Source organism: Artibeus jamaicensis, unplaced genomic scaffold (assembly GCF_021234435.1).
Source record: "Artibeus jamaicensis isolate MK-2021 breed Jamaican fruit bat unplaced genomic scaffold, CSHL_Jam_final contig_76, whole genome shotgun sequence".
In the NCBI taxonomy this organism is placed as follows: domain Eukaryota; kingdom Metazoa; phylum Chordata; class Mammalia; order Chiroptera; family Phyllostomidae; genus Artibeus; species Artibeus jamaicensis.
Window position 1 is genome coordinate 26,860,129 of NW_026521954.1, and position 26,774 is coordinate 26,886,902.

Consider the following 26,774-nt stretch of genomic DNA (forward strand, 5'->3'; position numbering starts at 1 on the left):
CCTCTCCCCTTTGCCACCTGTGCTTTGGTCACCCACGCCCACAGCAGGGACCGGCCTGGAGAGCATGTTCAATGCAGGTTAGACGCTGCAATCGATGTTCACCCAAGGCTACAAGGAGACAAGAGGCTTCCCTCCTAAAGCACCCAGAAGCGAAGGCCTGTCTCTGTGCACACAGAGTGAGGCTGGAGCTGCTATCAGTGTGGAGACAGAGTTCCTGGGTCAGGCAGCTCCTGAAGCCCACCCTACATTTGGAGCACCAGTTCTGGGAACTAATAATACCCCTTGTGAATCCCTTGGAGTTTCCAAGCGACCCTTGGACAGGTCTCAAGTATTCCCTTGATAGCAAATGAAATGGGTTTGAAACACAACATAGTGTATCAGAAATGTCACATTTATTTTTCTGAATGAAATTTAATCTGCTCCCAGCTCTGATTTGACAGGGGGTGGGAAATTCCTCTTTTTACCAGCCTGCATTGTAGGAAAATCCTGGGGTTCTAATGCTGTTCAGAATATCATGGGAGAACTCCGTTCTTTCTGTTCTTGTCACTTTGACATACCTACCTTCCTGACCAGAACGTGCCCTGGGGCCCAGCCTCCAAGATGCCATCTTCTTTGAGGACCCAGGCAGGATGGGGGAGGGGACCTTTCTCCTGGACATCTACCCAACCTGGCAGTTTCTAGCCCTGACAGTTTGCTTTACTGTCCCTTCTTCCTGGGAGTGGCAGTACAGCCAGCCTGTCCCCAAGGCCACACCCTCTGCAGCCTGGTGCTGCAAGACCCAAGACCCAAGACAGCAAACCCATCCCTGTCTGTCCCTGGGCAGGCTTGTGCCTAGTGGTCCAACCTTGTTCTCTTGGTGACACTAGAGGAGGCTGGGCAATGCTCTGAGGTTCCCAGGCTTGGCTTTAGGCTCTGGCTCTGGGGCCATGTCCCTTCACCTCTGACTACAGGCAGATGGGGGGGGGGGACAGCTCCTTTGCCGTCCTCACTGCCCTGCCCCCCGCCCCCATCACCGCTGCGAGGTTTCCGTGAGATGCCGCATGAGAAGGGCCAGTTTCTAGCGGCTCAAGAATCCTGGCCACTTCTCCGACCAAACACACACACACCCAGTCTTAGGGGCCCCCAGGTAAAACCACTGGACTCCAGGTGGAGAGTGGGGGTTCCAGGTTTCCACTCGCAGGAGGGGCTCTGGGACCTCAGAAGAGGGCCTGCTGGGCCTGGGGAAGGGCCAGTGGCCATCTTTAACACATAACATACAGGGGCCAGGTCGGCTGGAATTCCAAATAAAAAGCAGATACTCTCTCCACATCAGTTTGTCTCGATCTGGTGTCCCGCATTTTATCTGAATACGCTGCTCCAAGCAGGTGGGGACTGGGGCGCGGGCAGAGGGACAGAAGGGGGGTGGCCAAGGAAGTGCACAAGGCAGGCCGCTCACTTTACTCCGGGCGGGGTCTCGGGGTCCAGGGAAGTTCCCCCCCCAACTCAGGCGGCCTGCAGGGGGCGTGCGGGCCCACAGGCCGAGCCTCTCCCCGCCATCGCCCGCAGCCTGCGCTCACGGCTCTGCTCCAGCTCCAGCCAGTGCTGTGCCTTCAGCTGCGCCTGAGGCGGGTGGGTGGGGAGGGTTGGTGTGGGCAGGGGCGTCTATTCTGCTCCCCGCCCTGCCCTGCCCTGCCTGGTCTTGGCTCACCTGGGGCTTGGGGCGCGGGGCCCGCGTTGCCTGCACGCACAGCTCGGCCGCCTGCCTGCGCCGCTCAGCCGCCCTCTCCTCGATCCGGCGCTGCAGCTCCTGCACGCGCTCGTCCTGTGAGGGCGCCTCTGCGGCCGTGGCTTTTTTCTCCTCCCACCTGGGCGGGCAACAGGGTGGGCTCGGGAGGGGGTCCCAAGCGCAGGCGATGGGTGGCCTAGAGCGGGGGAGCCCCCCCCCCCCAGGACCTCTCCGGTGGGGTTCCCCGGCACCACTCCCTTTTCGTTCTTTGTACTTAACATTTTAAAAAAGCTTTCCATCTGCATTAACGACGTGCATTTGGGTAATGCGTGAAAGTCCCCTTCTACTTTGCACCCCCACCCCACCCCTGGCCTAGAAGTAACCTCTGTTGACACTGCTATCTTGACAAACCTCTCCCAAACTAAGCCGTTTTCCTTCCAAAATGAGGCCAGGATACTGGCTATTCCCAGCTGCCTTCTGCTCAAGTGTGCATCACAGCCCAGGGGACGGCAGGTGCGGTTCCCCGGCCACCAGCTGCCCGGCTGACTCCAGACCGAGCGCCCACCAAACCACCCCTCGAGCCTGAATGCCAAGGGCTCTAGCTCCTCGCAGGGGCTCCGGGGCATTGGTGGAGGGTCTGCAGCCTCGGAGGCTCCCAACACCAACCAGACTGCAGTTAGGGTCTGTCAGGCACCTGGGAAGTGGTGAGGTGTCCCAGGTGCATGCCACGGTGGGGACCCCAGAGCTGTCATGGGCTGCCTCTGAAGGATAACCAGAGCGGCAGACACTCAGGGCCAATGGTGTTGGGTTTTGTGACTGTCCCTACTCTGTCAACCCCACCTCTGTCCAGTTACACTCCGACACTTTCTCTGGAGCCCTGGGTGCTAGAACCCGAGCTGGGCCCCGCCTCCTTCGGGGCAGCCGCGCCTCCCTGCCTTCCCACCCCCCCCAGAAGGATCAGGCCTGGGGGCCCAAAAGCCCTCCCAGCCTTGGAGTTTGACGCCAGCCTCTGCCTGACCCAACTGCCACTTGAAGCTGGAAAAGTCGCCACTGTGTCCCCTAAACAAAGGAACTGCCTGTGAGGGGCATGGAGACGCCAGACCACACGACGCTGCGTGAGTCTCTACTAGTAGCTGGTTTCAAAAAAAAATGTTGCAGCAAACAGCCTTAGGAACCCCAGTGAAGTGTGGGAACAGGATGTTCGAGCTGTCGAGAATTTCTGCTAAACTTTCTTCTGCCCGTGTTGCGTGCCCTGATATGGGACAGTGTGTCTCCTCTCAGGAGATGCGCACCAAATGCTTAGAACAGAGTGTCAGACGCTGGAAACCACCTGCAGACGGCTCTGCACAGAGGGATGAACTGCTGGGGGGGGGGGGGAGCACGCAGCAAAGGCGCACTCGTGACCCAGATGCAAAATGACCGGATCTAGGTCATGGGCATCCAGCCATTACTGTGTGATTTTTCACCTTCTCCAAATGCCTGAGGACCACTGATAAAAATAGCAGGGGCGGGGGCCCTCCCTGGGCCCAGGGGCACGTGTTGTGAGGAGAACCCAAGGCTGCGAAGGGCACCGACCTCAAGGCCGCAGACCGCCCCATGGCGGTGCGGCACAGCGAGATCTGCTCCAGCACGTTCTGCAGCTCCTGACTCTTGGCACGCTTGCCCTGGATGATCTGGTCCCGCTTCTCCTCCTCTTCCCGCTGCTGGGCCTCCTTGAGCAGGGCCAGCCGTTCACGCAGCTCCACGATGGACATCTCTCCTTCCAGGCCATGCCCAGGGATCTAGAGGGAGTGGGGAGGCCCCAGGCCGGGAGCCCGAGCCTTGGCGAGGGTCCAGCCCAGCGGCCATCTCCTGGACCCTGGCTGGCCTGGGGTCCAGCACTGGTGCCCCTCCCACCTTCCATGGGCCTGGCCAGGCCCCCAGGACCCCACCTGCCCTCTGCCCGGTGGTGTCTCTGTGACATTCCTGCCATCTAGTTTCTCTGGCCCAAGCCCCCTGCAGCCCAAGACCCAAATGGAGCCAGGGCTGGGCCTGGGCAGAGTGCACTCAGGGTGCCTGCACCCCCAGGACCAGGCCTGACCCCACCTCACTGAGCCGGCCGGCCTGTCACGGCGCTTCCCACATGGGCTTCCAGGCTCGGATGCCCAGACTCAGCTCCTGCCCATCCAGCCACTGGCTGCCATGCACTGAGCTCTCCCTACACCACCCTTCCCACCTGGGTAGTTCTGGACCTCTCTGGACACACAGCAGTGCAAAGCCCACCCTGTCCAACCCTGGCTGGCATAGCTCGGTGGATTGAGCACAAGCCTGTGAACCAAAAGGCCGCTGGTTCGATTCCCAGTCTAGGGCACATGCCTGGGTTTCAGGCCAGGTCTCCAGTAGGAGGCATGTGAGAGGCAACCACACACTGATGTTTATCTTCCTCTCTTTCTCCCTCCCTTCCCCCATGTCTAAAAATAAATAAACTCTTTTTAAAAAAGCCCCCCTGCCCACCCTGTCCAGCCCCAGGAGCCTTGGCCCCTGCTGCCAGGGGTTACCAAGTTCTCCCCCACAGAACCGTGACCTCTTAGGCCAGCTCCAGCCCCCCAGCACAGCGGTGCAGGACCTACAGCTGGGCGTGAGTGGCCACGCAGAGTTGAGGTGGGCACCCTGGGTGTGCCCTCCTGTGGCAACACCAGGCACACCCAGTAAGACACCGGGACAGGGGGAGGGCTCCCTGGGGGCTGTGCACTCACCTGGGTCAGGTCCACGAGCTTGCCCTGGCGAGTGGGCTGTGACTCCAGGGCCCGGAGCTGAGAAATGAGCTCACGGCGCCGCCTCTGCTGCTCCTTTGCCTCTGCTGCGCTGCGCTGCAGCCGGGCTCGCCTCTCCTCTGCCACCTCCTGAACTTGGGGCCAAGAGGGCTGCTGAGGGCTCTGAAAGCGGGAGCCGGGGGAGCCTTGCCTCAGGGGCACCTGGCCCCTGCCATACCTGTCTGCTGCCGGCCCCTCAGGAGCTTCATCTGCGCCACCTTGACATTCTTCTGCCCCTCGGCCACCTGCTCCACCAGCTCCTTCAGGGACTTCTCCTCCTGGAGGCGCCTCTCAGCACGCTGCCGCATGAGCTCAGCCATCTGCTGGGACAGTGACCTGCCGCCATCAGGGGTGCCAGGAGGGGTCCCCTGAGCAGACCTGTGTCCCCTCCCCAACCCTGCCCTGCCCCACCCCAGCCCCTGAAGCAGCATGAGGTCTGGAGGGCAGATCCAGCCTCAGACCCCAAATCAGCCTGGAATCAGATGGAAACTCATGAGCCTCCGGAGGCCGGGCCTGCTGGGGACGCCCCCACTGTGCCCCTGGGGCACCAGCCCAGACCCTCACGGCCACCCGCCCAGACCTGGAGGTGAAGTCGAGGGCGCAGCCGAGAGAGTTCTGGGGAAACCACATCGAGCCACTGGGTTCGCCCCAAAGCCACCCACCCCTGGGCTCTGGCTCAGAGACAGGTCATTGCTGCATTTGAGCCACGGCAAGCTGGCTGTTCAGACACTGCCCAGGACCGAGTACAGGATGTGCCAGGCCCCCTGTCACTGGCCCTCGGGCACGTCCTGAAGGTCGCCCACACTCTTCTTTCTCGAGGTGCCTCGGAAGTGGACAGCACTGGACAAAGGTGCAGTGTCGCTGCTCTGACCACGCGTCACTGATGGCCTATGTGGCGGTCCTGTCCGCCTCTCCTGCTCAGAGCGAGGCGTTTCTCAGCTGCACCACCCTCTCTGCCGCCTGCAGTGCGGCTGGCTCCTTTCCGTGGCTGTGTGTGGGACACACCGGGGCTCTCGGTCCATTCCACTGCCCACGGCACGAGGCTGTCAGCCACCAAGAACGAGATTTCTGGTCAAGACCCTGCGACGGACGGGGCGGGATTTGCGCCCCGGTCACTGGCCCCCCCGCCTGCGGTGGCCCATCGGGCTCCCAGCCCCGGGGACTTTCTGCAGCTGGGAACCGGGCCGTGATTGCAGGTGAGCGGAGCAGCAGCCAGCAGGCAGCGGGGCACCAGGTCCAGAGCACAGAGTCAGGCTTTGTGGACGGTTTGCTGGCACATCAAAAACGGCTCTCAGCCACTTCCTTCAACGCTGTGCAGTTTCATTCCAGGTTCTGAGGAAAGGCAGCTGGGGCTCTGGGAAGTGGCATTTGGGGCGCAGCAGAGACACAAGGCTGACTCGTTTTACAGCGCCGTGAAGTGAGGAAGTGCTCAGAAAACACAGGCCGAGGGCACCTCAAAGGGACTCGGAGGGTGGACCTGAAAGGCGCCCCCCAGTGGCCAAAGCTGGCACCATATCAACGATGGCGAATTGGATCACGGCCCAAGTGTAATGCCAAGTGCAGGCAGCCCACGCTGACGCAGCAAGTGACGGAACACACTAGCTCGCGGCGAAGACTCAGCCCACCACCCTGGGTTTGGGCTCTGCCTGGTGACCCCTCCGAAGGGCACAACATGTAAAAGGGAGGTGATTACAGTGGACAAACCCAGCAACCGCAACCCCAGCCAGATGATCAAGGTCAACAACAGTGATGAGTTTGAGTTTGTTGCTGGCAGCCTTCCCAGATAGGGAGGGGCAGCGAGGACGCCGTGGGGGTGAGTGCGAAACGTGTCCCTGGCCCCGGGCCCTTGGTGGTGCGTGTCTAAGGGCAGGCAGAGCCACAGACGGGCCGTGCGGGGCACACGGGCACGGAGGCCGTGTGTCCTGGGAGGGGCCAGGACTGACACGTCTGGACTTCTACAGTGGAAGGCGACGTCCACAGACCCTCCCGTGGGAGAGGACACGCACACACGTCAGCCTTCTCGAAGTTTCTGCCACAACCTCAGGTCTTCCTGCGTGTGCGGGTGGGTGGACCAGCTGGCCCTGCTGGTGGGGCGGGGCAGCGGGGACCTCAGGCCGGCTGAGCCCCAACGCCCCCAGAGTCCCCGAAGCTGCAGAGGTGGGACAGAGACCACAGCCGCCCTGTGGGTCTCAGGGAGAAACGGCCCAGGGCCAGCTGCAAGCCCAGGACCGCGAAGTGACCAGGCGCGAAGTGACCAGGCCCACTGCCCCCAGAGCCCCAAGGCCCTGAGGCTCAGACAGGTTCCCAGCTCCCTCCGGACCGGTCACCTCCTCTTTCTTCTGGGTGGCCCTGTCTCGGTTCTCCCGCAGGAGCTGCTGCCGGGCCAGCGCGGCCTCCTCATGGCTGAGCTTCCCCCGCAGCCTCCGGCACACGTCCGCAGCCCGCTGCTCCTCCCGGTCCTTTGCCTGCATCTTCTTCTGCCACTCGAGGAACTCTGAGAAGTCCCCAGCCCCATCCACAAGCTTGTCCACTCTGGAAAAAAGGAGAGAGGTGGCTGAAGTTCCTCCTGGGATGGGGCCTGTGCTGGCCCCCAGGAGGCCTCGGGGTCCCCTGTGGACACTGAACTCACAGGTGTGGGCCTCCCTGTACCCAGAGCAGCCGCGTCTCCCACCCACCTGGTGCCGTATCCTCCCTTCATCCGCGGCTTCCCACCCTCCCTCATTCCACTTGTCTACACACCCGCTTGTCCATCGCCATCCCCTGCCCACCCATTTGTCCATGCTCCACCCCCCGTCCATCTGTCTGTCTCTCATCCATCTGGTTAGCCGCCCCAGCTCCCACCCAGCACCCAGCTCAGGGGGAGAGCATGGGGCAGGTCAAGGTGGACCCAGGATGTGGCCTGCGGAGGCGCTGGCCCCCGAGGGAGATGTGGGGTGGGCCAGCGACTGCTGAGCCTGCTCCTGCCCAGTCTGACTCCTTCTCGGAGCCAAGGTGGTCTTTCAAGGGTGCAGCTGTGACCCCAACACCGGCTGGCTGGAGGCCCCACAGCCTGCAGGACCACAGCCACCAGGCCCGCCCCATGCCCTGCCGGCCAGGCCCCGGCCCGTTCCCCCAACCTCTGCAGCTCCTTCTCCACCTGCCGCTGGTATAAGGCCCCTTCCCGCAGGATGGTGGCCGTGTTCAGCTTGACGGGGACCTTGTTAGGCTGCGGAGAAGGAGGAGAGGCTGGCTGTGGCAGGGGTGGGGGGCGCCCCGGCACAGGGACGACCCTGCCCTCGGCCCCTCCACATCCACGCCTGCCCAGGTACTTCCCTCTTCGGTAAGGGTGGCGCTCTGGCCACCCAGCCCCTAGGGGCAGAACGGGCTGGGAAGTGGGTGCCCCGGGACACCCTGCGCCCACCTGGACCACTTAGCAGCACCCCTCACCCTGTAGAAGGTCAGTTTCGGAGTCTTATGAATCCGGGGCAAGAACCGGAGCTGCAGCTTCCTGGAGCCCTGCAGGAGTCAGGGCCTGGCACCGAGCCCGCCAGGTGCCCGGAATGCCCCCCGGGGGGCCCACCCTGCACACAGACTCCCCCAGGGCAGCGCCTCTGTGCTGCGGTGCACCGCAAACCTCGGGGGGCACGGGGCTGCGCCGGGAGGGCCAGGGAGAGTGCAGGGCCTACCAGGCTGGGAAGAGCGGGTCCTGGTCAGGAGGGCTCAGCCTCTGGCTCAGAGTCCTGCTACCCGGCTGTCCCCAGGGCTGACCCTGTGACCTGTGGCGGGCTGCTCCCTGAATCTGTCTGCTCCCCCGGGTGGGCACCACAAGCCCCAGTGTGGAGAGCCACTGGTAGAGGTGCCCTCCATGGGAACTCAGCCATCAGCGGCCAGGGCATGCAGCTAGGCTGGGTGGCTGTGCCCCACTGGCCCCAACTGCAGGGGCCCCGGAGGGAGGCAGGCAGGGGCTGGGCTGGCACCCACGAGGCACCCAGGGCAACTGGCCTTCCTCATCCTGCGCCATCACCTCTCCAAACACACCTTGGGCTTTTTTCTTACAGACGCCATCAATGCTGAGCGTGGAGATCTGGACACCCCCAGAGAGGCTGGCCAGAGGCTTCCCAAGATGTTTCTGGGGCTGCGTCTGCACAGCCCCCAGTGGGGCTGCCCTCGGCCTGGCCCCAGCCCTGGGGGCCTGGCCTCCCGGCTCCAGACGGGCCACCCAGGGGCTCGTGTGTTGCCACTCCCCCAGGCCCAAGCAGATGCCCCATGAGGACCTGCCGGTGCAGAGGGCAGGCTGTCACCTGCTTGGGGGCCTCCCCTCGGGCCCTGGGCACTGCACACCGCATCTCCTCCAGGTTCGCCCGCAGCAGCAGCTCCTGCAAGGCAACAAGAGGCTCAGCCTCCCAGGCTCTGCCCTGTCCTCTGTCCTGGAGTTGGGGGGCAGAGGCGCACACTGGCTCCCTCCTCCTCCTCTCCTTTCCCACCTTCCCTAGGGGGCCAGGTGCTGTATGTTGCTCACCTCCGCCCTCCGGCGGTTGTATCTCTTGGTCATCTCCAGCACCTTCGGCTCCATGGGTGGCTGGTAGGTGCTCTGGGGGGCCTGTGGGTGGTGGAAGGAAGAGCCACATCACCAGTGGCCTAGGGGTGAGGGGCAGCCACAGCCCCCAAGCCAGCAGAGGCTGGAAGAGAAGCCTTAGCTACGGCCGGGCCTTGTGGGGTATTGGCCATCACCCGGGGAAGGGAGGGACATCAGGCCAGCAGCAGGAAGCAGGGTGGCCGAGCCCAAGCCACCGGCCACTGGAGGGACAGGCAGAGGACTACTGCCTGACTGGGCGGGGGGGGCATGGAGCGGCTGGAGCAGCAGCTGAGGCCGTCCATTCATCCACCCATCCGCCCCACAGGTATTTGATGAGGGCCTGCCCGGGGCCAAGGCTAAGCTAGGCATCGGGACAGGTTAGATGGACAATGTCTGCTAACAGACCCACAAGCTACCAAACAGCCACAAAACCTGAGCAGTGCCCGGAAGAGACGGAGCTGGGGGTCACGAGGAGGACGTGGAGCGAGGGTCCTGTCCAGGGGAGGGCCTTGCGGAATGTCTCTCTAGTGAGGCTGCACTGAGTCCCAGGGGGGGCCAGGGTAGGCGGGGCCCGGGGACCACCAGCACCACCCACGACCCTCCCGACAGCCCTTAGTTCTGCTGGGGAGCAAGGCTGGTTCTGGGAAGCTGAGTTCGCCCTCAGTGCCCAGCACAGAGTCCGTGTTGGGTCAGAGCACCGCACCCTCGGTGTGGCAGGCAGCTCACCGAGGGGAGACACGCGACTGAAGCTGGTCTAATCGTGCTTTCACAGAACTCTGGGCCTTAGATGTCCTCTGGTGCCTGGACACTGTGCAATGTGGTTATGAGGCCTGGGCGTTTTGCTACACTGGGAGAGGTTAGCCCAAAGAAAAAGTAGACCCACAGAGGGGACCAGGGCAGAGATGGTCAAGAGATGTGGAGCTGGAACCCTGATCAAACTATGCCTGAAACCTATCCTACTGCAGCCACAAATATCTGAGCAAGACTGAGAAGCTTTTTTTTGTTACTTGCAACACAAAGCATCTTGAATGACAGGAGCCAGCAAGGCAGGGGGAAGGGGGAGGGGACGGGAGGGGGAGGTTCTGGGCAGAAGCTGTACAGTGGGGACAGGCCATGTGACTGGGGTCACACAGATAGACATTGCCACCTGCCTGTGGTAGGACCCCCAGCCCCACCAAACTGACAACGTCCACTAAAGGGCCAGGAACACTTTCCTGACCCCTGTGGGCGCTCAGCCTGGGCCATGGGAGGCGGTGGCCCACAGCGGCAGGGCTCAGAGTGGGCTCCAAGCACGGAGTCCAGCAGCCTCACCCCACGCCTCCTGACCGGAGGGCGTGTGGCGTGTGTGGAGTGTGGCGACCCACGGCGCAGGCTCCAGGCTAACTGAGCTCCCCTCTCTGCGGGGCGGGGTTGGCGAATGCTCCCGCCCTGGTTTGGGCCGCCCACCACTGGCCCACAGGGCCCACTCTCCTGGCCTGGACGGCCTGTGCCACTGCAGAGGCCGGCACTTACTGGTGTTGCCTTGGCCATGACAGGGACAGGCTCGGGCACTGGAATGGCACGGGGTCTAGGGACAGTGAGGTTGAAGCTCTTGGGTTCTGTGACCTTGGCCTTTGAAGGACGGGGCTGACTGGCCGACTGGCCCTCCAGCTGGCTGAGCAGCTCCTGGACCTCCGGCCGCCATCTGGAAGGCAAAGGTGGGAGCGACCGCTGAGGGCTTCCCGCACCGGCCTCACCCCAGCGCCTCACAGCCCCGCGCTTCCCGGTGTAAGACGACGCGGAGGCCCGGTGGCTTCCCTGTCCTAGGTGAGTGGGGAGCGGGGGGCACAGGGACAGGGCAGACCCCCTCTGGCAGAATCCAAGGGCTCTGCAGACCAGCTGCGGCTGGGACGTGGAACTAACCTGGGCCCAGGCAGACGGCCCAGGGGAAGGAGGCAGGTGGAGAGGAAGGGAGACCCCAAAGGGCTGGCGGCGGGCGGGTGTGGGGCAGGGGAGGGAACCCTGGAGCAGGGGCTGGGGAAGGGCCCAGCCGGCTCCAGGACCGGGGCCCCTTCGTGCCTCCACACCCTCCATGTCCCCTCCTGTGGGGCTCCCCTGGGGGGCGACCACAAACACCGAAATAGCTCCTGCCCTCGAGTGGGAACCAGGGCCGCCAGAGGGGGGAAGGGCATACGTGAGGGCCAGCAGGAAGTGAGGGGGGACAAGTCTGTGGTGGCACCGGTCCCAGGGCAAGCAAGGGCGGGCTGCACATGGCTGTGGTGGGGCGGGAGGGGCATCCAGGGCCCGCTGAGCAGCTGCCCAGCGGCCGGCAGGTCCAGGCCGTGGGTGAGCACCCCAAGGGGAGGCGGCGAGTCCCGCCTGGCTGGGCTTCTCATTCCACAGGACGCGGGCAAAGGCGCAGCGCCGGCCTGGGCCAGGCCGCCTCTCCCTCAGGGTGGCCACCTTCCCTGAGCCTCCCACTCTCTTGCTCACGCCAGAACAGTCCGTGTGTCCCCAGAAAGACAGGGGTCCCCCAGTCCTATCAGAGGCAAGCAGCTGGGGCAGCCGCCCTCGGCTCCAGCTGCCTCTCCGGGGAGGCCAGGCCACAGCACTGGTCCTGCTGCGGCACCGGCGATGGCAGGGCTTGCCCGCACCTGTCAGGAGAGGCCGAGAGGCCACTTTGGGATGACAGACCCAGGAGCGGTGCCCTGGGGGACTCAAGACAGGGACGCAGGCCAGGATCCACCAGGGGCTCCCTGCCCCCGGGTTTACAGGAAGAGGCTGGGCAGGGCCGAGCCCCACAGGGTCCCTGAGGGCCCGCAGGGCAGGGGCCACAGTCACAGTCCCGCTCCAGTGGTCAGCTCTGGGGCTGAGGGGCCACTCTCACCCCACAGACTCAGATGGCCCTGGAACCACCCTGGCCATCAGGCCTGTGGGCCACCAGCCGGCCGCCTGCGGTGGGGGTCAGCCTGGGCCCCTGGGCTGCATGCTCTCACACATGGGCCATGGCTCTCCAGACACCCTCACCCCCCGTGGGGCCCTGTGAAGCAGGGAGGGGACCCGAAGAGGCCTCAGGAAGGGGCACAGCGCCCAGCCCACCTCAGCAGGGGATCCGTCCAGTCCTTCACGTGGGCTGTCTCATAGATGAGGCTCCACTCGTCCTTGATCCACGAGCACAGGTTTAAGGGGTTGAAGAAGAACCCAAGGAACTGAGGGAGGGATGGAGGTGGGGGGCTCAGCCGAGACCCCTGTGCCTGGTGAGCCCTCAGTGCCTCTTACAGGGAGTCGGTGCCCTGGGGCAGGTGTGGCTGATGTGCCAGAAGCCGGGGCCAGTGCCCACACCAGGCAGGAGACCCCTCAGGACAGACCCCCCCTCCCCAGGGACAGGAAAGGGGCCTGGCCCCTGTTCACTGCCCCTCGTGCTGGGCTGGGGTGCCCATTCTGGGGGTGCTGCCCCTCACCAGAAAGGCTTCTGCTCATGGTATCTGGGCACTCGGGGCAGCCAAGTGGGCTTGTCCTCACGGCGGGGACCCCCGATCTAGCCAGTCCCTGGAACCTGGAGGCCTCCACCTCCCTTCCAGAGAGTCCATGGTGGGAACAGGCAGATAGCTGCCCTATCCCACCCCATGGGCTCGGGAATTCCCAGAATGGACCGGCTCCCTTTTCTGCAGCCTGGCCTCCACCAGCCCAGGGCAGTGCGGGGCAGGGGGGTCCAGGGGAAGTGGGCTGCCCACTGCCCCTCCCCTGGGTGGCAGGTCCCCGTGCTGGGACTGAGGCTGTTTCCCCTGGGCAGACCTCGGGGCCTGGGGATGGTGCTGGGCAGCCGGGGCTTCTAAAGAGATTTTCCCAGCGCCTGGCCCTCAGGAGACCTGGGGTCCCTTTTGGTTGCCAGGGGAGCCCCGCCATCCCCGGGGGCTAGAGGCACACACCCACACAGAGGCCTCTGTGGCCCCTTGAGGGGGCTCTCTCGCAGCTGAGACGGGCACAGGCGCCAGCCCTTGTCCCAACACAGAACAAGACCAGCAGGGTCTCCCTCTCTCGTGAGGTCAGCGCCTGGTGGGACAGACCTTTACCCTCAGGTCCAGGGAGAACCGGCGCTGGCTCACCTTGCGCATCTTGTCCGCAGGCTGGGACCTGACGATGTTGCAGAAGAGCTGGAAGCCGAGCTCCTCCAGCTGGAACGTGGCCAGGTAGCAGATCACTGAGGAGACAGACGGGCACGGTGCGGAGGGCACACCCTCGGACAAGATGCGGGGACCCGGCCTCAGGGAGTCAGCCGCAGGCACCCACAGGCCATGACGGCAACATGGCAGGACTGATGACCTGTCCAAGCCAGTGGGACACCCTGTGCTTCGGAGCAGTTCTCGGCTGTTATCTCACTGAGAAAGCTCTCAGAAGTTCCAAAGGCTCCCGGTAGAAGTGAGATCACTTTGGGCTTTATTCGCTCGTTCTGAGAGACTGCACTGTCTGCTTCAAGCCAGTGGGGACTCCGACTTGCTGAGTGAGGCAGGGGGTCTGGGAGGTGAACGCCTGTCCACTGTCCATCAGGCCTACGGCCCACCGGGCACTGCTGGCCCAGGGACCCATGCTGAGTGGCGAGGGGGCACTGGGGCCAGGACCCCAGCACTGGACCAGGCAGCAGGCCACCCAGCTCAGTCTCCGAGCACCTGCTGTCCCCAGCCCCCCCCCGGACAGTGGCACCCAGACACAGTGGTCCCCACACCCCATGAAAGCAGGCCACCTACAGGAAGGCCTGGGCCCAGAGCTCCTGTCTCACCCCTCAGGTCTGGGCCCTGGAGCCTGGCCTGCAGTGTGCCCAGCTGGAGCCCGTGTCCAGGTCCCTGAGGTGGACCCCGTCCACAGTCCACACAAGGCAGGCAGCCAGGGTGGCAGCAGGACCGAGACGGGGAGGCTGCGTGACAGCCGCTGGGGGGAGGGGTGTGAGCAGCCAGGAGCAGGCAGCAGGCAGGGTCCCAGTGGCAGGCGGCATGTACCCTGGAAGAGGTTGTAGTCAGCCCGCAGGCACAGCCGGCCGTCCCGCACGTAGAAGGCATCCACCACGACGGTCAGCAGCTTCCGGTACTCGATGCAGCCGGAGAGCACCTCCAAAATGAACGCCTGCTTCTGGGGGCTCAGAGCCTGGAAAAGAGACAGGCTGGGTGGGGGCTGCAGCCTCTGCATGTGGAACACAGGCCGGTGGGCACAGCCCAGGGCCCGGCCCCGCAGGCTCTCCTGAGTGACGCAAGGTGGGGGCGAGGACAGAAACACACAGAAAACGACCAGGCAGGAACAAGAACGGCGCAGCAGGGCCGGCACTGTGTGACTCCACTCACGTGCAGTCCTTGTCTCCCAGGACAGAAAAGCAGACAGACCCCTGGCTGGTGTGGCTCAGTGGACTGACTGAGGGCCTGCGAAGCAGAAGTCTGCCGGTTCAATTCCCAGTCAGGGCACATGCCTGGGTTACCAGCCAGGTCCCCAGCAGGGGGTGTGTGAGAGGCAACCACACATGGATGTTTCTCTCCCTTTCTTTCTCCTTCCTTCCCCTCTCTAAAAATAAATTTTTTAAAATATTTTATTTATTTATTTTTAGAGAGAGGGGAAGGGAAGGAGAAAGAGTGGAAGAGAAACATCAGTGTGTGGTTGCCTCTCATGTGTCCCCCACTGGGGACCTGGCCTGCAGCCCAGGCATGTGCCCTGACCGGGAATCGAACCGGTGACCCTTTGCTTCACAGGCCCATGCTCAACCCACTGAGCTACACCAGCCAGGGCCCCCTCTCTAAAAATAAATTTTAAAAATCTTTAAAAGAAACAAAGATGGACATTGCCAGGGGCGGGGCGGAGGATGGAGAGTCACTGTTTGATGGGGACCGAGAGTCATTGTGGGGAGGTAGAGCCCCGGAGGCGACGGATGAATGTGCCTGATGCCACTGAGCTGGACACAGTGGTTAAAAGGGTAAATTTTATGTGTGTATTTTACCACAATAAAAAAAGAGCGAGCTACTACAAAAGTTGTCAGATGAGTGATTTAAAAAATACTACCCCCCCAAAAAAAACCCCAGAATGACAAGGAATGTGGCTGTGAAGGCTGGTCAGTTACACAAGCCAGAAGGAGGCGGCCGGTCACAGGGGGAGGCCGGGTCTCCGGGGGAACTGGAGTTGGGGCGACCGGCTCTTCCCTGCTCACGGTGGACCCATGTGGGGTTTGTCACTGTGGGCCACGCGTCACCCGCTCACACAGATGACCGCATTTTGGAGATGAGGAGATAGGACACCCGCTGCCTGCTCAACGGCGGGAACAGCTGGTGGGTGGGTGCTGGCAGCACTTCCCTGAAAACAATGTAAAAACATGCTTCCAGAACTTTCTATTTCCACGTCCTTCATCCCAGTCGTCATACTTCCAAGAGACCAAGCAAACAGTCCAAAATTCAGGAAACACTGGGGGGTGGGGGGGGAGGACAGCTCCGGCAGCGGCGCGAGCAGGGGTGGGACGGCGGCCACATCCACAGGCCGGCGGGGCCTCTGTCTGCAGGTCCCGTCACTGTCACCGGGGCAGGACGCAGCTGTCCGTGCCGACCCCGGGGCGTCCAGTGAACTCACCAGCAGGGACGTTAAAAACCTTTATTTTTAGCCCTGGCTGGTGTAGCTCCGTGGATTGAGTGCAGGCCTGGGAACTAAAGGATTCTGGTTCGATTCCCAGTCAGGGCACGTGCCTGGGTTGCAGGCCAGTTCCCAGCAAGGGATGGACGAGAGGCAACCACACACTGATATTTCTCTCCCTCTCTCCTTCCCTTCCCCTCTAAATATAAATATAAAATAAAATAAAATAAAAACCCTTTACTTTTGCCAATCGATTAGATAAATTTTGGTATCCCATTGTTTTACTTTGATTTTTTATTGTCAGTGAAATTTTTATGTTTACTGGACACTTATTTGTCCTTCTGTGTGTCCCCAACTTGTATTCTTGGCTAACCTTTTTAATTGAGACGGCCTTTTTCTTAATAGGTTTTTACGAGTTTTTGCTGACAGAGGTGACTGACGGGGCCCCTTGGTCAAGCCCTGTGGCCACCACCCACCGTGAGGTCTCTCGCAGCGCGCGGTGCGCCCTTCGCTCTGGGGGCGTCGGACCGGTTTTCCCTCCTGTGGTTTCTCCCCTTGTTCTTGTGCTGAGGAGACAGCAGGCGGGCACCCGAGGGGCTTGGCCCGAGTCACCACGGGAGCAGGACCCCTCCGGAGCCTCTGCGGCCCTGCATCTGTGTGCTGGGCGCAGGGGAAAGCCAGGCTGCCCACCATGCAGACCCTGCAACCTCCCCGTGGCTCGCAGCACCAGGGCGAACCGGGGCTCCCTCCGGAGGCTGCCTGGCCTCGGGCTTGGGACCCCGGGCAACAGGCGATGACCCCGTTCTGCGACCGCGACCATCCTCTTGCTCCCACAGGCTCCCCCTCGGCCTCGCTGCGCCCGTGGTCTCAGGGCTCAGCCCTCAGACCTCACTCCGTGACCTCCCTTCCCAGCGTCAAGGCTGAAAACCTGCCAATTCCAAGTGCACGGCAGCCCTCCAGGGGCTCTGTCCACTCCTGCTCCACCTCCCGCTCAGACGGACAGACAACGGGCCGACGTCTGAGGCTGCGCCGGCTGCCCAGCTCCTGCAGCTTTTCAGACAAACCTCGAAGGCCTTCCCCACACGCCCTGTCTGGTCTGCACCCCGTCCTGAGGCGAGGGGGGCCCAGCAGCTCTCGGTCCCCCCATGGTCTGCTTCCAACCCAGTCGCCAGGCGCCCAGGCCTCCGCCTCCAGCACGTGGATGTGCCCTCAGGGCCCCTGCGGGCTGTTCCTTCTGCCCTCCACGCTCTTCCCCACGTGCTCGCTCCCCGCTCCTGTCTTTGCCCCGACACCACCTGGCCCGGGGCACCTCTGACCCCACCCCAGTCAGACACTGCCCAGTCCCCGTGCCCAGCACACCAGCGGCTGTGCTGCCCCTGCCCTGTGACGAGGTCAGCTGGGTGCCGCCGGACAGGGAATGGACACCCTGGGGGGATGGGGGTCCCACTCCGGGTCAGCTCTGGCCTCAGCACCAGGCTTCTGCCTCGGTGTCCCTCTCAGGCTCCCCAGTCCTGGAGCTGAGCCCACGCCGAGGGCACCAGGCACAGTGACCCCCCCCCCGCACCCCTGCCGAGAACCTGGTCCACTCAGTGGGTGGCAGACAGGGCGGCGCCGGCAGGGCTGGCACTGGGGTTGCTGAGTCAGCTCTGGCAGCAGAGCTGAGTGACTCTGCACCCGCCTCCCCTCGAGGCTCAGAGCACAGCCCCTGCACTTCCCATCAGTAACCTCCAGGCCTCTGGGGGCAGGGAGTCTGGGGCGGGTGCACTTTCAACAAGGTCAGACCCAGAGCCCGAGACGCGGGTCCTGATGCCATTGGCCCCCAGGCAGGGAGGTCAGGCAGGGCTGCACTGGGCCAAGGGGTGGACAACACGCTGGCCCACGGCCAGGTCCCCACCACTGGGGAAGATCAGCCCTGCTGGGCACAGAGAAGACACTGAGACCTGGGGATGGTGCAGGTCAGAGGGCGCCGAGCAGGCTGGGCTGGGAGGGGGCAGGGGGAGGCCAAGGCTGTGCTGGGAAGGCCCTGTGCTAGAGCTGGGTCCCGACTCCGGCCAGCCTGTCACGGAGGCCAGCGGGCCGTGGCTGCCCCAGGGTCTCTGGGTCTACGATGCGCTCGTGAGCTGCTCCCTTCTGTTCTGCCCGCCCTGCCCTCCCTTCTGGCTCGGCCTTTCCCCACCCCCGCCTCACCCCTGCATCGGCAGACTGATGACTGCGGGTCACCTGTCTGCCAGCCCAGTGCCCACGTCTCATTCTCCTGCCCGGGGGCCCCCTCCCGGGCTCCAGCACCCAGGCGGTGTGCCTGCGGGCCCTCTGCAGCCCCTGCCCACACAGTGCCCGGACCACTGACTCCCCGGGGCAACAGGTCAGGACTGTAGTCCCTGTACCTGGGTTCCTCCCATCCCCCGGGGACCTCCTGACTTCTGGAAGCCCCGGGCTGCCCGCTATGTGCGATGCACCCGCCTCTGTCCCACAGGCCTGGGTCCATCCTCTGGGGGTTCCTAAGCCCAGCCCGTCGGCCCTGGTGCCCGAGCTGTCGCACTGGCCAGCCTGGAGGGGCTCTGCAGCTGGCGGCAGGGAAGGGCGTGGCCCCCAGGGAATGACAGATCTGTTCCCCTTACAGGACATTCCCACGTCCCTCGTGGTGGTGCCCTAGTGAGATGATGCCAGTTCCCCCCAGAGAGCCTGCAGAAGCCCGGTTTTGGGGTGGCCCAAGCTGCGTGCCAGCAGCGTGCCTGGTTGCTAGCGCCCCCTGTGCCCCTCGTTCCAGCCCCAGGCCCGGCCCAGCAGCCCGGGCTCAGAGTGGTTCCTAGCCTTCAGGCCACTTCCATTGTTCTGCAGCCGAGTGGAGACACCCAGGTCTCAGCATCCTATGTGAAAGGTGGGATGATGGGTCCCTTTCTGGTCCCTCCAACCTTCTCAGTGAAGGGCCGCTAGATAGCTGTGGAGGGAAGGCCATCTGGGGCCAGGGGGCTGTTCCCTGCCTGTGTGTGGGATGGTCCCTGGACGTCCATCTGGAGGAGGAGAAGCTCCACACCTGCCCCAAACCCACGACTGCCTGCACCCTGTGGGCTGCCCCGCTGTGCCGGGCCTGACCGGGGCCCTCGGGTCCCTCCTCTGCACCTGGCCCGGGCCCAGCACTTGGGCAGCAGCTCGGAGTGCCCCAGCCTGGCCCTCCGTCCCCCAGGCTCCTGTCTGAATGGCTTTCCTGCAACAGGTTGCCCCAACTTGCTGGCCAAAAACAGCAAACCACGTCCTCCCACGGTTCTGGAGGCCCCGAAACCCGAAACTGAGGCGTCAGGGCTCGGGCCCTTCCTGGGCAGCCAGAGGGGCGGCCCCACACGCATGCCCCCCTCCCCGGGCCGGTGCGGCCGGTGCTCTGCCCCCGCCTCTGCAGTCCCTCGGCCTCCTTGTGTCCCTGCCACCACGTGGTCTGCGTCCCACCTCCCTGCTCTTAAAAGGACCGTCGCCTCCAAATTTGGGGTTCACTCTAAGTCAAGGATGATCTCATCTCGAGATTCCTAATCATGTCTGCAAAGATGGCATTTCCAAATAAGGTCAAGCTCGCAGGTAGGGGTGAGGGGGTGAGGACTCCAGCATATCTTTGTGGGGGTACAAGTGAGCCCCACAACCCTGCCCTTCCTTGGCTGCCTGTTGTCTGTGTGCCCTTTGACTTCTGGCCGGGGCCGTCCCAAGACTTGACCCTAACAGCTGGAGATAAACATGTGCGGCTCAGATCGGTCACTGTCGCCTGGGGCCCCCGTGGCCTTCTGAAAGGGTCAGCAAGGGCCAGTGTGTCCGACAGAGCAGCTGTGACTCGGCCTGCGTGAGTGAGCACCCCGCCATCCCAGCACGCCGGCCGCCTGGGGTCAAGGTGTTGGGTACCCCCCGTCACGCAGACAGACGTTACGCCAGGCTCACCCAGTGACGGCCAGGGTGCGTTCCCCATTCATAACCCACTGGTCATGGGGACGAGGTCCCCCAAACATTTTGCAGTAACAGCCCAACTGTCTGTCCCAGTTATGAAATAAAGTCACTAACTTTACCACTTCCGCCTGAGCCGGTGGTGAGCAGCGAGGACAGAGCCGCACGTGGGACAGTAGGAGCTACGGGGGGCGGGGGGCGGGGGCAGGAGGGCTGTTCTTAGAGAGGGAGCAAAGGCCCTGGCTGGTATGGCTCAGTGGCTTGAACACCAGCCTGCAAACCGAAAGGTTGTTGGTTCAATTCCCAGTCAGGGCACATGCCTGGGTTGCAGGCCAGGTCCCCAGCAGGGGGCGTGAGAGAGGCAAGCACATGCTGATGTTTCCCTCCCCTCCCTCCTCCCTCCCTTCCCCAGCACACAGTAGTGGATGGGGAACCCCTGGGGGCAGCTGCAGGCAGGCACTGGGGGCGGGCAACAGGATGGGTCGTCCTGAGCCGCACAAGGGCACTGGGCCTTGCAGCCTCGGGACGGACGGGTGTGGTTGGGCCTGGCCCTTGGCAGCTCCATCATCTTCCCAAACTGCTGTGGGTTCAGGGAAAGGCCTGGAGAGTGGGGTGCAGAGCCGTGGGGGAGGGGGACACAGCCACCGGCCTGCAGCCTCAGTCCGCGAGCTTTCTCCCACAGGTCCTGCAGCCCCTCCCGTCCTCACGGGCACGGCCCAGGGCCCTCCGCCTCTCTGAAGGGCAGTGACCACCTGTCCTGCCCCACCCACATCCAGAAGCTTTCTGGGGGCTGCACTGCAGGGCCTCTCCACCCCAAGGGGGTGCAGCAGAGGCCACACCTGAGCAGGTAAGGGGGCTGCGGGGGCCGCCTCCCTGGGGCCCACAGCCCTGTGGGAAAAAGCGACACCCAGGCCACTGCCCTGGCCCGTAAGCAGATAACACAGGACAGATAGGACAGACAGGACAGAGGGGTGCGGCCGAGGGCAATCTGGCTGCCAGTGCCCAGCCACCCCACGGGGACTGAAGCAGGGGGTGCACAGCCCGGCTGGGGACAGTCAGGCGTGCGGACGCGGCAGCCCGAGGTTCACGCTGGTGTATCTCGCAGCGTGACGCACACTCTGGGGCCCGGCCCCCCGCCCAGGGCCAAGAGGGGTCTGCCCCTGGAGGGCGCTCGGGTGAGCACTGTCAGCCCCTCCAGGGACCTGCTGGAGTGACATTTAGGATGTCCGGGCTTTGGAGACCAGGGTGCGTCCCCAGGCCTCCTGTCAGGAAGGAGCCTGATGCCATCTCCTGGAAGGTGACCAGCTCCCTGACAGGTGTCCCTGGCCAGCCCCTCGGTGACCTGAAGCACCACTCCACGCCTACCTGCAGGGAGGTGCGCGCGGCCTCCAGGAACTGCCCCGGGCTGTCCTTCTCGGGTCTGAACCGGCCCAGCTGCTCGGTCACAGCCTCCAGGCACTTTCCGTAGTAGGCCATCTTCCCAGGGAGGGGCCCTGAAAGCAAACGGTGCAGCCCGCTCAGCAGGCGGCAGCAGTGGCTGCAGGAGCCTCACCAACAGGGCGGGAAGCCGCCAGGGCCCTGGGGCCTCATGTGCCGGGGAGTGTCGAGCGGAAACAGGGACCCCAGCCGAGGCAACCTGGGCCACTTCCTGGGCTCTCCCTGCATCTTCTGCTGTCCAGGGACTCACACTGCCCCCACCTGTCCCCCAAACCTACACGGTAGGGGTGCATGGATGGGGACGCCCCCTGGGAGGTGCCAGGCCAGAGCTGAGGCACCTAGGGGCGTCCCTCAGCCCAGGGCTCGATCACGTTACTCCGCAAGACACACCGAGTGGGGATGTGTGACCTAACCACAGGAGTTTGGGGTGAGAAGAATTTCAGGTCGCTAGGTTGGTCACCCCGCTTTAAAGATGAGGGTGCAAGCTCCGGGGAGGCTGAGTAGCTGGCCGTGGCCAGGCTCCTGCGGGCCCTGGAAGCTCTGGTGACACCGGAGCTCCAAAAGAGCAGGGTGCCTGTGCCCCTCTCTGGAGGACCCTGGAGGAGCTGCTTGGGCTGGGCCCCAGGACTGGCTCTCCCGGGTGGCTTCCAAATTGCCCAAAGGGTGTGGCCAGGCCTCCACGGGCCCCCTTCCCACCGGTTCCGAGCTGACTGAGCAGCCCCTCTGGGCAGCACCGCCGCTGGCCGTCCTGGGCACCAGCTGCTGGCTCAGCCAGACGGCTCATGCCCTGGGACAGCAGGGCCACCTCTCTTCCCCTGGATGGCGGCCCCCAGATGGGCTAATTCCCCCTCCTTGCCCCATCACTTTCAAGAGAATGAGGGCCAAAGCCACCAGCACTTGGGACAGATTCGGGTAGAGAGACACACGAGCCGTATGAGAGCTGGACCCGAAACATTTTCTGCAGTAGGAGCAGCCCCTTGTCCGTGGCTCGAGGGAGGGGGTGTCCACTCAGCCCCTCCTGTCCTCCGGCCTGGGCAGGGGAGGGGGGGCGGGTGCTCAGGCAGTGGGCGAGCAACGGGGGAGGGTGCAGAAGCCTCCTGGGGGGTGGGCACTTTGGCGGCTGCTGGAATGCCGGGTGGGCTGGGCACCTGAGGACGAGTGGCTGAACCTGCAGAGCCCAGGTTCTGCAGAGGGAATAGGGACCATGGGTGGGTCAGTGTGACCCCTGCAGCCTTGGTCCTGACCTTGCTGGCCCATCTGGGTAGGTCTCTGCCCTGCCCCACCCCTCACCCCGGTGGTCCCAGACTGGCTTGGACACTGAGCTCTCGCTACTGTCCTTGAGCATGGGGCCCCTTGTCCCTCTCCAGGTCACTCCTAAGTGGGAAACTGTCCCAGGCTCTGCAGGAGCCTCTGAGCCAAAGGCAGCCCTGGGGCTGGGGATCTGAGCTTGGGTCCAGTGCCCCCCAGGTTCAGGGCCTGGCCCTAAGGGCTGGGGAACGCGGGCACGCAGGTCCCTGGAAGGTGGGAGGGTGCCCAGAAAGGACACAGTTTCCAGGTTTGTGAGCGCCTCTCCGGAACAGCCCGGGGACACTGGCTGTCTGTTCTCCACAACAGACCCTGGAGGGGCAGGGCAGAGGGCAGGGCGGCCAGAGCTAGACTGTCGCGTTTCTCAGGGCCCCAGAGTGGGGCCCACCCTCTCAACTGGTTCCCTTCCCGGGGCCGCAGGGATGTCCCAGCTGAGGCTCATTGAGGCTGGCTGCACCCACTGGCCACACCAGACCTCCCAGACCTGGCCCGGCCTCACCCCCCAACACACCTGTCCCTCCTCCCTCCCTCTCAGGCAGGCCTCCTGCCAGACGGCAGAGCCTGGGGCCCAGCCTCCAGTGGGGGTGGGGGTGGGGGTGGGGGGAGGGGCAGGTCTGGGGAAACGGTCTCAGCTCAGGGCAGTCTCCTGCCACCCCAGCTGTCACCAACACATCCCCCACCTTCTCAGCTGCCTGGGGACCCAGAGGGGCCTCCTCAGCATGCTCACCCTTCGCAGCCTGGACCCCAGTCCCCGGGACCCTCCCTGCCCCGCCTCTCCACTGCGTCTATTCAGGCTGCTTCCTGCCTCAGAAGCCCCTTCCCGTGAGCCCCCTGAACCTCAGACACTCCCCTTCCCCTCCCAGGTGAGCTCCTAGGCAGCCCTCAATACCCAGCTCGAACACGGCCACCTGTGAAGCCCGCCTTCCTCCTCCCCGAGCTTTGCCCTTTGCTGTGCCTCCGCTGACGTCACCCGAACCTGGTAGAGGGCTGGCTTTACCACTGGGTTCCGCCCCCCCCCCCCAAAGCTCTCCATTTTCATCTGAAACTGCCTTTGACCTCCTGAGAGAGACCTACCCGGGGGTCACATTCATGCTGTTTTAGGCCTTGGGTTTCTCAGATCCCACAGCCCAACAGAGCTCAGGCTTGTCTCATTGAGCTGGAAAATCAGGTGCCACCATATTTACTGAGCAAGTAAAGGAGGAAGAGAAGGGGGAACCATGCTGAGACAGGGGTGGGGGGTGTCAGGCTCCCGACCCCCATGGGAAATTTTTCTGCCTGTGGGAGCCCCTCGGGCCCCGCACCTGGTCTGCCCGACCCCCGCAGCCTCTCGGGATGGGCGGCAGCTGTGTGAAGAGGCGCCCACGTCAACACGATGAAGGAAACAACCCCGCGTGTCTGGGGCTCACAGCGAGGAAGAGGACACATCCCTCTGCTCCTCACTGGGCAGGGACAGTGGGGGGCCTGTGCCTGTGCAGTCGGAGCCGCCCTGGCCAGATGGCTTCCCTGCCCTCCCCTCCTGACCTGGAGCCTGAGCATTCTGGGGGAAGGACGATTCCGGGGCCCGCTGGTGATGAGGCAGGTCGAGGAGCAGCATGAAGCACCACCAAGCCCTCCCCAGTCCAGACGGGGCCTGGATGAATTGAGGGGCCCAGGGGAGGGTGGGGGGAGTGTGTGGGACTGTGGGGCAGGGGAAGGGGTGCTGCCGCAGCCTGGCCCTGCTCCCATCGCAGGGTACGGCTGTGCCCTGAGGGCTGACATCAGGAAGAGAGACACCTGGGCTGTGTGTTCCCATGAAGACTCGCCTATGAACTTAGTCAAAACACTCACGCCTCTGGGCAGGAAACAGGCCCTAACGTTTGCTCAACTCTGCCGCCAGCTTCCGGCACCTCGGCCTGATCAGCGGTGCAAAGCCATCCATGTGCGTGCGCACTGGGGTTTCACTCTCAAGCTTACCGATTTTTTTGGCACTGATTTTCGACTTTGCTACTCAGGACTTGACTGTCTCCTATTTAAGGAAACTCCAAAGGTGGGCTGGACCAACACCTCCCTTTCCTCAGCAAACCTTTTACAGACAGAAGTGAGAAGATCTGAACGTTACGAGACACAGACTAGTCCAGTGCTCTGAACCACGTGAGAGGCTTCGCTCACAGATCCCAGATGCGTGCTGATTAAATATCTATTCCTTTCTGGCTTTTAACCCCAAGGGTTTCTGCCAAGTCATGCTCTGATGGCCCGCGCTTCAAGCACAGGCTCACGTGGCAGGTTTTGCTGGTTGCTCTTCAATCTACTCCCCCTTTCTTCCTGAGTAAACAAAACTGACTTTGAGTTGGGCATCTTCCAGCCTCCCTGGCAGCTGTGTGGCCAAGCAGTGACAGGGTGCGAGACTTCGGGAAGGCCTCCGTGTAAGGAGCAGGGGCATCCCCTCCTCTTCTTTTCTGTCCCACTGCCTGGACTCGGGAGGTAATGGCAAGAACATAGGCAGCTATTCAGAGCCGTGAGGAAACACATTAAAGAAGAGCAAGCAAGCCCCCAGGTCTCTGATGACCTCCCAGGATCATCTCCCTGTGGATGTCCTTCACGAAAACATGAATAATTTTGCTTGGGCCACATGACGCTAGGAATTTTCCTCTCATGCAGCCAAACCGAATCCTAACTGATACATCCACGGCCCTGAGGTCAACCTTCACCCTGAGCAATTTCAAACTGGGGTGCTTTGGAAGGAGTCTCTGAGCAGTAACAACAGCCTGGCCTTCCCATTAGCCAAAGGCAGACCCACAGAAAACGGTCCTCCAGGTGTCTACCCTGAGTTCTCCCACTGGACAGGTGGCAGCGGGGTAGCAGAAGGTTTTACTGGGGAGAGTGCAAGCTGGACATGTTGAGTGGGAGGGGTTCTGTCAGACTCCCAGCTGGCAAAGAACAGGGAAAGGGGGCTGGAGTCCCAGGGCAAAGTTTGGGCTGAAGATGTGAGTTTTGGCAAGACTGGGAAGAAATGCTTGTTTATGAAACCATATGACCACAGGAAGTCACCTGTGTAGGGCTGGAGAGAGGGGCTTCCAAGGACTAAGTTTGGAGGCCAGGCAGCCCCAGGGGAGAGGTGGACAGTGTGACCTGTGCCGGCCAGGTGGGGACAATGTGTCCAGGAGGGTAGCACACAGCCAGCTCACCTGCAGCAGGAAGTTCAGGGGAGAGATGGCATGAGGTCTAGTTATGGGACTTAGCAACATCGGGTCAAGGATGACTCGGGCAAAGAGCCTCGAAGGCGGCACTGGGTGAGAATCTGACTGGAGTGGTGGGGCGGGCCCAGGAGGGAGGGGGCTGAAAGGCCCTGCAGATAAGAGGCAACTCAGGAGGGCTGTGCGCTTTGGGGGAGCCAGGGCTGGGTAATGGCCGGAGGCCAGAGGGGAAGGTCAAGCAGGTCCTCAAAAGTGGGCATGGATGACCACCAGCACACGGGGACATCTTGGAAGCTGGCTCTGCCCGGACGCACCTGACTTTAAGGGAATGGAGGGGTCAGGGGGTCCAGAACCATTGGAGTACCCACCCTGGGCCAGCGACAACACAGTCGCACAACTTAGCCTCTGTAGCCTCTGTCCGGAGGACCTCACTTTCCTCCCCTGCGGGCCGAATCTGCACCTGGGGGAGCAGCCAAAGAAGTGCCACTGGGTGGGGGTGGGAGGGTGCGGGGCTGAGCAGGAGGGTACACCTGCCCTGCCTGGGGACCCTCGTCCCCTTCCCCAGCCACAGCAGGACAGCCCCTTCAGGTCTCAGTGTCCTCAGCTGACAATCGGAATGTAATGTGAGACCAGCTACTTGTCAGCTTGGCACATTACAGGTTCTCAGATTTTGCTGACTGCTTTTATAGATCCAAATTAGGGCACCGTTGCGGGTAGTAGTGAATGTGGGGGAATATACATTTTTTAAACTACTGTTTACTGTGGCGATTCAAAAAAAAAGCTCCGTTAACTGAGTGAAAGAGCTGGGAAGACCAAAAAGGAAGGTAGTGAGCGAAAGCAAGAAGGCGGGAGCCAGGGCGCCGAGGACCAGCCTGCAGGGCTGGGATGGTGCTGGGGTGTGGGACCCGGCCGCGCTCCACCACCCGGGCCCCACCTCTTTGCCTCCGTACCCGCCGGCGGCGCCGGGGGCGCTTTCGCACCTTTCTCGCCTCCACCCGCCGCCACAGGGGCTGCCAGACGGACCGGGCGCGAGGAGACTCGGAAACTTCGAGGGGGTGCCCCACCTCGCTCCTGCTCCGCTCGGAGTCCGCGAGCACTCGGAGAGTGGGCCGTGGGGGCCGGGGGACCGTTTGAGCGTCGTCGCCTAGCAACGGCGTCACGCTCGCGTGCCCTAGAGAACACTACAACCCCCAGAATGCACAGCGTGCGCGGTGTGACGAAGGACACCACGTGAATTGCCTCGCCCCTGCGTCGTGGGACGGGACTTGTAGTTCCCCAGCCCCGCTGGGTGCTTCCCAACGCCCCCGGGC

The 26,774-nt window shown here is 63.2% G+C and overlaps 1 protein-coding gene across 1 annotated transcript; it reads right to left on the bottom strand.

Moving 5' to 3' along the window:
* Positions 1-393: 393 nt before the first annotated feature.
* On the bottom strand, positions 394-26,542 carry CFAP99 (cilia and flagella associated protein 99). Its single transcript, XM_037126765.2, has 16 exons — positions 26,445-26,542; positions 20,915-21,042; positions 14,026-14,170; positions 13,138-13,232; positions 12,131-12,240; positions 10,565-10,736; positions 8,996-9,076; positions 8,778-8,852; positions 7,924-7,992; positions 7,614-7,702; positions 6,825-7,029; positions 4,676-4,817; positions 4,441-4,592; positions 3,281-3,486; positions 1,688-1,844; positions 394-1,599 (listed from the first exon to the last, which is right to left on the bottom strand). Exons 2-16 carry the CDS (start codon positions 21,023-21,025, stop codon positions 1,483-1,485), a joined length of 1,926 nt encoding a protein of 641 aa, XP_036982660.2. The 5' UTR covers positions 21,026-21,042; positions 26,445-26,542; the 3' UTR covers positions 394-1,482.
* Positions 26,543-26,774: the final 232 nt, after the last annotated feature.

Coding starts and splice junctions, on each gene's coding strand:
- CFAP99 (XM_037126765.2), bottom strand. CDS start 21,025: ATGGCCTACTACGGAAAGTGCCTGGAGGCTGTGACCGAGCAGCTGGGC. Junction 7,030..7,613: donor GTGGAGAAGGAGCTGCAGAG/GTTGGGGGAACG, acceptor CCTTTTTTCCAG/AGTGGACAAGCTTGTGGATG. Junction 1,600..1,687: donor CCCCGCGCCCCAAGCCCCAG/GTGAGCCAAGAC, acceptor CACCCGCCTCAG/GCGCAGCTGAAGGCACAGCA.